This window comes from Salvia miltiorrhiza, chromosome 2 (assembly GCF_028751815.1).
Source record: "Salvia miltiorrhiza cultivar Shanhuang (shh) chromosome 2, IMPLAD_Smil_shh, whole genome shotgun sequence".
Taxonomy (NCBI): domain Eukaryota; kingdom Viridiplantae; phylum Streptophyta; class Magnoliopsida; order Lamiales; family Lamiaceae; genus Salvia; species Salvia miltiorrhiza.
The window spans coordinates 69,524,522-69,535,444 of NC_080388.1; the positions used below are offsets into that span (position 1 = coordinate 69,524,522).

Consider the following 10,923-nt stretch of genomic DNA (forward strand, 5'->3'; position numbering starts at 1 on the left):
TGAGACGGAGGAAGTATAATTATTTTTAATTAATTTAACTTGATGTATTAAAGTTTATTTTATATTAATCTCAACTATATTCGGGAATTAAATGTTAAATTTTTTGCTAAAATAATAAAAATTACCCTTTTATATAAATTTTGTAGTATAATTTTTCTATATTGACGGATAAAAGTTAATCTCAACTTTATAAGACCAGAGGATCATCAAGATCTCGAAAGAGAATATTTGACTTTTGAACGCCAAACTTTTGAGCATTATCTCGTCTGTACCCTGAAACACTATATCTGACTTTTATGAGTCAATCGTTTGAACATCACTATCTAATGCTTTAAATATCATAACTCACTTCTAAACATTATTTTCATTAGGAGCTTTAAAGACCAAGACTAACTTGTGAGATTATACAATCTGAAACTTATAAGATCATAACTTACTTACAAACATCACCTTGTATGGAGCTTGAAAAAACATAACAGAGTTATGTGCATCATCTCATTTGGAGTTTAAAATACCTTAACTAAGTTTAATTCAAGCATCGTTTCGTTTGGAGTTTGAAAGAATAAAACTGGCTAGTAAGCATTATCTTGTTTGAAGTTTGAAAGACCATAACTAAGTTCTGAGAATCATCTCGTCTAAGGCTTAAAAAAATTGATATGAGATTCAAATTATATCATATCAATTTATATGAGAATATTTATTTATCATAACTATTCTCTATCTTATGTGGCACTCTCACAATTTAATATTTGCTTCACCCTCAGTTATGCATTATATGACAGTTTACATTTGTTTTCATCTATTCCTTATTGAGTTTATACAAACTTCATCAATTCATAACCGAAATAAAAGGCTCAATCTCCATGAATACATTAGCTCATCTATCTTTCCCATGTTGATATTCTATTAAATTTAATCATTGAAAAAAAATTAGATAAAGAAATACTTGTAATATGTATTTAAAATAAATAGTTTTCCATATTTTTTTTATAGTTGCAATAGTTTTTCACAGTAAATTTATATTAAACTTCATAATACAAATTCTAAAAAAAAATTAAATAGATTTCAATATTTGCAAACCTAAATAAAAGTATAGACGTTTTTGAACTAATAGCTTCATCAATTGATTGTTCATTTTTTTTCTAAAATAATAAAAATACCCGTTTATATAAATTTTGTACAATTTTTCTATATTTACGAATAAAAGTTAATTTAAGATCTCATATGTCATATAAGCATCATCTCATCTCATCTTTATAAGACCAGTCGATCACCAATAACTCGAAAGACAATATTTGACTTTTGAACGCCAAACTTTTGAGCATTATCTCGTCTGGACCTTGAAACACTATATCTGGCTTTTATGTGTCAATCGTTTGAACATCACAATCTGATGCTTTAAATATTATAACTCAAGTCTAAACATTATTTTCATTAGGAGCTTGAAAGACAAGGACTGACCTGTGAGATTATACAATCTGAAGCTTATAAGATCATAATTAACTTCTAAACATCATCTTGTACGGAGTTTGAAAAACCATAACAGGTTTATGTGCATCATCTCATTTGGAGCTTAAAATAACATAATTGAGTTTCACATATCATTTTGTTTGGAGTTTAAAAGAATAAAACTGGCTAGTAAGCATCATCTTATTTGAAGTTTGGAAGACCATAACTAAGTTTCGAGAATCATCTCATCTAAGGCTTAAAAAAATGATATGAGATTCAAATTATATCATATTAATTTATTTAGTATTTCAATTGGTAAATTTTCATAAAAATCAATGTGTAATTCAACTTTTATAAAAAAAAAATATGCAAAATATCTTATTTTATGACCAAAGTAAAATGAATAAATAATTTATTTAATCACTGGTATTTAATTTTAAAAATAAAATTAAAGAATTTTTTATTTAACCAAATAAATTTGATCAACTTGAATTGACAAAGCAATTCAAATAGTATTAATCTCAATCATTCCACTAATTAAATTTGAAATTTTGGGTTGGAGAGTAAGAGCATCCTTTTATATAGATTTAATTTTGGTGAAATCTCATAAAAAATCATCGTGGGATGAGAAAATTTAGATAAATAAGAATGGATAAATATTAAAATCTTTGGAGAATTAGGATAAATAAAAATGCAAAAATATGGTGATGCAACATAGGAGTATTGATTATTTAAAAAAGTGTGTTATCCATCGAAATTCGACGGGATATTATACTACATTATAATTTATAAATAAATATTTTTTGTTAATAAGTGTGGTAATAGTTTACACTATTCGTTTGACATGATTTTGATATCGTTCATATTTTTTTTACATTATTATTATGCCTCAAAAGTAATATCTTTAGCTGACATAACTCAAAAAATCATCTCATAAACACAGCTTATAATTAGAAGTTTTTCACGTCAATTTGAACTTACAATAACTCAATCAGAATTGGCAAACCTTTTTACCATTGTGTGTTGTATATTGGCAAGCCCTTTTACCAGAAAAGTCATTTTCTAATGTTTGGAAGTATGGCTCTCTATTTTCTGGACTTGTCTTCATGAGATATAAATCTCTGTAGTATAACAATTGTATACAGATTAGTACTAAGGTTGTGTAGGAGAGTTGATTTTCTACTGAGTATCAAGTTCTTTATCATCTAACACCTTCTACAGCTGTTGTATCCCGCCGATTTATGGCCAATGGTCTCACCATCCAGAACACAGCAAGCCTTAAGCTCAGCAAGAAATAGCTTTCTGGTCAGACAACGATCTCTCTGTCGTGGAAAATTGTGAATTCCTTGGCAATGAGGATGCCCTATACGTGCACAGCTTGCGCCGGTACTACAAGTCATGCCGCATCCAAGCTTTCCGGCTTACTCAAAGATTTTAGGGTGAATGCACATGCATCAAAGATCCTCTGAGTGTCATGGACTACAATCACTTTGGAGATATGCTACTTTAGGAGGCAGTACTGGAACAACCAGGAACTCTTCATATATACATACATAAAGTTCCAAATTGTCAAGCACCTGAACAATAGACAACCAAAGAAGAGCTTCGATGCAGATTCTCTCATTTCCGATGGTTCCTCAACAACTTCAATCATAAGTTTCAGAATACCTGTTCAACATTTGCAATATAAAAATTGATCCCTTATAAATAATGTGAAAACAACCTACCAACAAACAGAAGTACTAAAGAGCAAACATACTTCCTCACACTTTTACTTTACTATTTAATAAAGATAAAGAGTCAATAACAGAATGGACTAAACATAAAATACCTCATCATGCTTTGCATATATCATATATTAAATAATTTAAATGCTCTAATATGATAGGGGCAATCAGATGAATGGATGTATTGTGCAATGCATATACACCAAGTACTAATCATTCACATATACAAAGACTGAAGCTCACTCTTGGGAGTATTCTTAAGAAAAAAAAAAAAACTAATGACAAGTTCACCTGAAAAAAACATAATACATTTCTTTAGTTTCTGAATTGGCACCCTTTTTTCCTTAGCAAATATGACACTGACTCGGCCATCAATTCTCGAACACAATATTTAGGGTAGTATCGTAAGTTTGTCGTGATTCAGACGAAGAGTACAACATAAATGGAGAAAGCAAGTATAGAATGAAAAATTAAGCATATATGAAATCCAAAACTGCAAATAGAATACATAATTGAGAATAGAATACATAATTGAGAGAGCGCCATGTAGGATACAGAATTGCTGAGAGCTCTCAAATATGTATCTGTATATATAATTAATAGATTTGAGAACGCCACGTAGGATACATATTTTGAAACAATTCTACCAAAAATATTGACATGAAAGACTGCAAATAGTGCAAGAATTGAATATAAAGATGCAGAAGCAAATTAGATTGAAAACAGTAGCTTTCATTCAGAATTTGTAAACCAAATAATCATAATTTTAAGGGTGGAGAGATATACTCATAATTGTAAACCAAATAATCATATTTCATAGATTCATGTGTGTGTGATCACGAAGCGATAGTGAAGAGTGCAATGAGTTTCTATGTCATGAAATTTAATAATGTTAAAGAACTAACATTAACCATGTCTTTCTGAGCATCTTGTAGCTCACCATTTCTCTTGCGCTCCTGCACAACTAAACTTTGGTTTAACGCTTCCAGACCATCAATGTCTCATTCCTTCTCCCTTAGGGCTTTTATCAGCAACTCAACTTGCTTTAACACTTCTTGATCACCTTCATCTCCCATGTGCTTCATAAAATTTACTTTACCTCTCAACTGCTCAATTTCAAGTTGTACTGCTTGTTTTGAATCCAATTGTTTCTCCAGCATAATGATTTTCTTATGGAGTTCCTCCTTTTGTTTCTGAAATTACAAAGCCAACATAGGATTTCCTATAACTATCTGAACTTCACATGTGAAAGATTTCAGTTATGAGAATGACTAAATACCTTCTGTTCGTCTGCCAACCTCATTACTTTTTCACCAGCCTTTCTTTGTTCCTCAGCAGCAGCTTGGAGGGAGCGATTTTTTCACTGCATTATGAAAAGAAATGAAAAGGAGTAAAAGAACAGACCGCAACTGAAGAGTATGTCAGATGGGAAATAAGATTATGGAACAACCTGCAAAGTGATAAGAATATAGCCCTCTCCTCAAAACAGCTCATTGAAGGAACCTGGGTGTGTATGATCCCAAATTTTAGAAATAAAAAACTAAAAAGTATACTCTAACAGAACTGTTGTTTTTCATGCCTGCATATCAATATGAAATGCCCAAAAAATCTTATCTTTAAACACAGATCAAATCCAATAACCTTGCAATAAAGGATGATATTGAACTAACCTTGCAACAACAGAATCCCCAGACGAAAAACAGTAGTACCTGTACACAATAGCATATCCATGGTTAGTTCTTTAAATAAATTGAAAACCGAAGACAAAATCCACGACATCAATATATATATATATATATATATATATATATATATATATATATATATATATATATGCGACCAGAATTGAAAAAATCGAAACAAACACAACATTCTCCAAAAACGAAAAAAACCAAAACCATGATCGAGATGGAATAACATTAAACCACACATGGCACTAAACTTCAATGAGCCTCGATCCTTCCCACAAAACTCAGAACCTCAAAGTTCAAAGAGTTACCTACTGTTGCTCCAAGGACGAAGAATGACCTGCAACTTTTCCTGCAACTTTTCCCTCTCTCTGCAATTTCTAAAGCCCACTTGTAGAGGAATAGGCTGTAAAAAAATAAAATGAAGGTGTAGAGCTATATGGCAAGAATGAAATCCGCTGATTTGCCTTTCCAAATCTATCACTTCCAATTACTTACCTTGAATCATGGATCTGTAGTGTGGGGTTCAGCCATGGATGAAGCACCTCCCAAATTTGGGCAATCGAAATTGAAAGAGAGAGAGAGAGAGACTGAATCTGCCTCGTTTGCAGCCATGGATAATCTGTAGTTGTGGGGAAGATGCGTTTGCAGCCATGGATAATCTGTAGTTGTGGGGAAGATGCGTTTGCAGCCATGGATGAAGCACATCCCTAATTTGTGAAAGATTGATTGAATAACAGAGAAACTTGAGAAAAGAAACGGTTGATTGCTTGATATTGTGAGAGAAATCTGAGAAAAGAAACGGCTGAATAATAGAGAAATCGACACCAAGGCTGAATAGAATTTGTGAGGAAGAACCGCTAATTTGTAAGAGTCAAGGGTCGAACTCATACCTTGTGAGGAAGAACCGCATTTGGCTTTCAAAAATGGTGAGAAAAAAGGCTTTCAAGGAGTACAAAATAAAGCCCTGTGAGTGTGCCATGTAGGAGAGAGAAAGAATATGGGGGCTTCAACATGTATTGCTTTATAGAATTGATAGATTTTCTCAAAGACTTTATATACCGATATAATTTTCCATGCACAAAAGTCAAAACTTGTTATAACATGTTTGTAAGAAATAAAAAGAAAAGATATACGAATATAATAATGTCCCAACGTTTAACACTCTCCAAAGAAATGTCCTAATGTTTCAATAAATATATTTTGGTACCCAATCAATGAATAACATAATAAAATCTCTTTGAGTTGAATTTTTGTGGTTTTGAAAATGTGATCAAATTAAATATGCATTTAGGGTTAAGAATATCATTGGTTTGTATTTTGTGCTATGGATGTGAATTTAAGATTAGAGACCCATATGCTCCTCTATGTGATCACACATCGACTTTTAGAGTATATAAGAAACAATGGTGTCAAATGGCCACATTGAACATGTAAACACAATATTTGGCCACTAATTGAAAAAACACAAATTATGGCCATTAATTAGGCAATATGCCTAATATACCCCTAATTGGGCGGACTAGGTACGGTCAGGAGCGCGGGTCGCGTGCCGGGTAGGATCAGGCACGCGGGTCGGGTTAGGCACTTATGGCACTATTAGTGCCATAAGTGCCAACGAAATTTTTTTTTACTCCCCCTGCCATGTCTACCCCCCGACCCCCAAGCCAAAAGAAACTTTTTAAATATTTCGCCTAGGGTTTAAATATTCCATTTAGGGTTTAGATTATCCATTTAGGGTTTAAATGTTCCATTTAGGGTTTAGATGATGCTGTTGTTTCTATATTTGTTCTGCATGTTTGGTACTTGTGGCACTAATAGTGCCATAAGTGCTAAAAATACCATTTTACTTTATTTTATTTTGGATTTTCGTTGGCACTTATGACATTATTAGTGCCATAAAATAAAATAACAAAAGTAAAATTTGATTTATATTTATCTAGGGGAGTAATTTTTTTTGTTTTTGGCTTGGGGGTGGGTGGGGTCGGAGGTCTGGGGGTAGACAGGGCAGGGGGAGTAAAAAAAATTTCGTTGGCACTTATGGCACTAATAGTGCCATAAGTGCCTAACCCGACCCGCGTGCCTGACCTACCCGGCACGCGACCCGCGCTCCTGACCTTACCCAGTCCGCCCAATTAAGGGCAAAAACGTCCCAAAGCTATAAAAATGGCCAAAATTTATGTTTTTTCAATGAGTGGCCATAATTTGTGTTTTATGATCCATTTTGGCTATTCCAAAATTTTACTCTATATCAAACGTGCATTGTTTCCTTAGTACTAATATTTTTCTTTCAGTATGGCATCTCACGCATTTTTCATTTTTGACATTGCTACCTCAACAAATTTTCATTGTTAAAAATAAATAAATTATTTATTATTTATTTAAAATGATCAATTAACCTGTTTTTCTTGTAGTATTATAACTATAATTAATCGATAATTCCATAAAAACAATAATTCAAAATATTACATCTAATAAATTACAAATGGTTCAATAACTCAATATTTAAACAGATAAAATTTCATCGAAAAACTGACGCTAAGATAGAACAATATCTCTGTAATAAATTGCGACTTTTTTTGTAGTGTATGCCTACGAGTTTTGTTAAGCTTTGGAGTTTCTTTTATCTGTTTAGCATCTTCTTCTTTTTTTACCTCCAAATTCACAATTTTCAAATAAATACTCCATTCGTCCGGATTATAATCCGATTATAATGTCTCAAAAAAATAGGACACACAAATTAAGAATGCCGATTATAGCATCCCAAAAAAATGGGACAAAGAATAGAGCGATAGAGAAAATATTTATACCGTAGCGATAGAGAAAATATATATATAGCAGCATGGGAGGGCTACGGTATACATATTTTTTAACATATAAACTATAAACTAATTAAAATGTATGAATTCTATTTAAAACACCTATGAATTCTCTGTGTAAATGTTTGAATTGCGAAAAATAATTTCTTTTTGCTACCTATGAGATTCGACCTCGGGATCATGAATTCATCCAACAAGGTGATGAATTAACTGTACATCTTGATGATCTAAGGGCTGAAAATTGTTCATATTTTATATTTTAAAAAGTATTTTTATTTTAGCCTTCTCCTATAGCAGCAAAGGAAAAGGAAGTCAATTACAAGATTAAAAAAAAGAGTGATGTTCGACGGCCACATTGTAGTCACCCATAAATTAATTCAATAGAACTATTTTGATTTATTTAAATTACTTTTTAAAATAAAGAAATTTAGTTATTTTAATGTATTGTCCATTTTAGTTATTTTTGTAACTTTTTATTTTTTTTATAAAAATAAAAAATGCAAAAAAATAGATAAAAGGCAATATAGACAATACAATAAAATAATTAAATTATATTTTTATTTAAAAAAATAAAAAAATCTATTGAAATAGTTTGTGGTTGGTAATAAAGTGGTGGTATAGATTTATTGTAAAAAAAGAACATATTAAAAAATGGAAGTGGATATAATGTCGCAGAATAATTAACCAAAAACAAAAATGTTGTGCTGCGAAAATAGGCTCTGCATTTTTAGAATAATAACCTCATCGTTAACATATATTATTCTATTTTTTTTAAATACATCATTATTCGATAAACCTGGATAAACGTGTAGAGGTGGCATCTTAATCAATTATTAAGTCATTAATTGTGGTATCAACTCACACGTGCGTCGGTGACAGCGTGGACATAGCAAAAGAAATTGCGTAATAAATTCCAGCAATCTGTACCGTCCGTGTCAATTTGGTGTCGGAGTACGGTACCGCCTTATAATTGTCGATCTATATATTTAAATATTGCAATTTCTTTTTGAGGGAATAATTCCTTGCAATTATTTAATTTGTACAAATTTGTTGTGCCACAATGTTTTCCGTCTAGACTAGGCAAATGTATTTGAAATTTTATACAACGACTAGTTATATAGTATTTGAATTAACCTCCTACCCATATTCCTTGTGATGTTTTGGAGTTTAGTGATATTTAAAGTGGAAGAAAAGCAACATCAATTATTCTGAAATACTAATCAATTGAAAAAAAATGGCCTATAAAAAATAATACTATGTACCATTTTTTTAAAGTTATAACTCACAGACACTTATTTACACTTAACGCATATTATGTGATAATCCCTAATATTTCTTTTATGGGAAAGAAACAATCTCTTATAATTTCTTATACAATTTCTCCCAATCACAATGAGATATTATTATTTCAAACATTGTTATGATATAATTCACCGCATGCCGCACTGAGTAATGGATGGTTTTATAGGCCGTTCTATACATATGAAAGACATCACTAACAAGAATTCGTCTCGTGATCGGTAAAATTTCTTTGAAATCCCTCCTCTTCTAGATTGGCCATAATTCCGATTGTTAGAAAGGATGCGAGAATCCTTAATTATTGATTGGAATATAAGAGTCTATTATTGTTAAATAAGAGTACATCAATTTATTGATCACTCAATATTGTTGGAAATTGGTTGTGAGTAACCAATGTTTAATAATTTTTCGAGTACCGAAAACATTTAATTTAGCATAATTAAATGGGACAGGATCGATCTACGTTCTGAGTAGATGATCGTAGTATATTTATTTACTCAAAACCGATTTCCGGTGAGTGAAAAATAATTGTTTAAAGTTGGGTACTTGAAACATGGAGTTGTGGAAAAAGATAAGCATTAAATAAGATTTAATACTTATCCCACATTGGAATGTGGATCACATTTATTACAGTATAAAAGCTATTACATCACAGGATGTAATAAAACTGTGTGCACACGTGACGGGTTGCAAAGCCCACACGCCCGGCACCCGGCCCCGTCGCCCGACGCCCGGCCCCGTCGCCCGGCGCCCGGCCCCGGTCCCGTCCCGTCCCGTCACGCGGCCGTGGACTTGGATCTTGGCAATTGGTCTTTGGGCCTACCCTAGGCCCACGCCGATTCTTATCTTTTTGGACCAACGAAAACCTGGGACGAGGCCCAATTCGGTTGGGCCTACGCGCATGCACACGAAGCCCACTCGGGCGTGGCCCGGGAGGACCCTTGGTCTCCCAGGAAGCTTCCCACATAATTGCAGGGCTATTACACATCTGTAACCGCCGTCGGAGGATTCATGGCAGGATTCAAACAGCAGGGCTGTTACGTCCGTTACTGCTGTAACCCCCGACACCTTATGAATACCATCAATGGTATTAATCCCCCTATTGATGTGGACTGTGCCTATATATAGGACAACCTCCATGCATCATTTCGAACCTGAAAATCATCACAAGCAACATCACTCTGATACTCTGCATACTGCATCTGTTGAGTTATGTTCTCGCCTCGTTCCAGTTCGCCGGAGCTCGTTGGTGTGCGGTGCTGTTACCTACGAGACGAAGCCGTTTCATCTTTGGGGACGACACGCCAAACCGAGAGCACTACCGGGGCGTATCTCGTCTTGCGGACAGAGGACCATCCTCGACTCGGCTGCCTTTCCTGGTTTATTTGTTTGTAATTTCAATACAGTTTTTCCCTTGTATTCTCATCTCCTACATTTCTGTGTTACATTGTACTACGCCCGCAAGCTTGTATTCCAACAATCGCAAGACGAGATAAGCTTGCAACGTGGGAGTTTTGAACTTGTAACTGAACTTAAAACTTTCGTAACTTAAACACCTTTGCTGGAGATGTCGACCGGTCCTGCAAACTCCACTGAGGCTGCCAACGCCGTTGCCGCTGCCAATGCCGCTGCCTCTGCCGCCGCCTCCGCCGCAGCCGCATCAACCGTGGCACCCGCCACCTCTGCCGCTGCTGCCTCCACCTTTAGTGGTGGACATTTTGGTGGTCCAACACCGCTGCCTTTCTTGTTTGGTGCTAACCAAACGACTTTTGGAGGAGATAGTTCCGTGCAAGGAACGGTTGGCCCAACTCCGTTTGGATCAACGATTGGTTCCACTTCGAGTGGTTCCATGGGGTCCACTTTTGGACGAACGATTGGGGCCTTCGGGACCAACGTGGTGAGCCATGGCAACATGGCGGGATCGGTGCCAACGCAGCCCCC

General features: G+C 34.2%; 1 protein-coding gene and 1 long non-coding RNA gene across 3 annotated transcripts; both read right to left on the reverse strand.

Annotated features, from left to right (window-relative positions):
- Positions 1-2,372: 2,372 nt before the first annotated feature.
- LOC131008769 (uncharacterized) lies at positions 2,373-4,933 on the reverse strand. Of its 2 annotated transcripts, none has more exons than XR_009096345.1 (5): positions 4,847-4,933; positions 4,627-4,679; positions 4,456-4,539; positions 4,082-4,369; positions 2,373-3,117 (listed from the first exon to the last, which is right to left on the reverse strand). It is a non-coding gene; the product is annotated as an uncharacterized LOC131008769 (long non-coding RNA). The 2 variants fall into 2 exon arrangements; XR_009096344.1 differs by having other exon boundaries at positions 4,117-4,369; positions 4,847-4,932.
- A 62-nt stretch (positions 4,934-4,995) lies between these two features.
- On the reverse strand, positions 4,996-5,769 carry LOC131008759 (uncharacterized). Its single transcript, XM_057935794.1, has 2 exons — positions 5,363-5,769; positions 4,996-5,270 (listed from the first exon to the last, which is right to left on the reverse strand). Exons 1-2 carry the CDS (start codon positions 5,557-5,559, stop codon positions 5,120-5,122), a joined length of 348 nt encoding a protein of 115 aa, XP_057791777.1. The 5' UTR covers positions 5,560-5,769; the 3' UTR covers positions 4,996-5,119.
- Between the last annotated feature and the right edge of the window lie 5,154 nt (positions 5,770-10,923).

Bases quoted from the DNA above. Each gene is read 5' to 3' on its own strand.
- LOC131008759 (XM_057935794.1), bottom strand. From the start codon at position 5,559: ATGGCTGCAAACGCATCTTCCCCACAACTACAGATTATCCATGGCTGC. The intron at 5,271-5,362 runs GTAAGTAATTGG...ATTTTTTTACAG, and splicing joins CTACAGATCCATGATTCAAG to CCTATTCCTCTACAAGTGGG.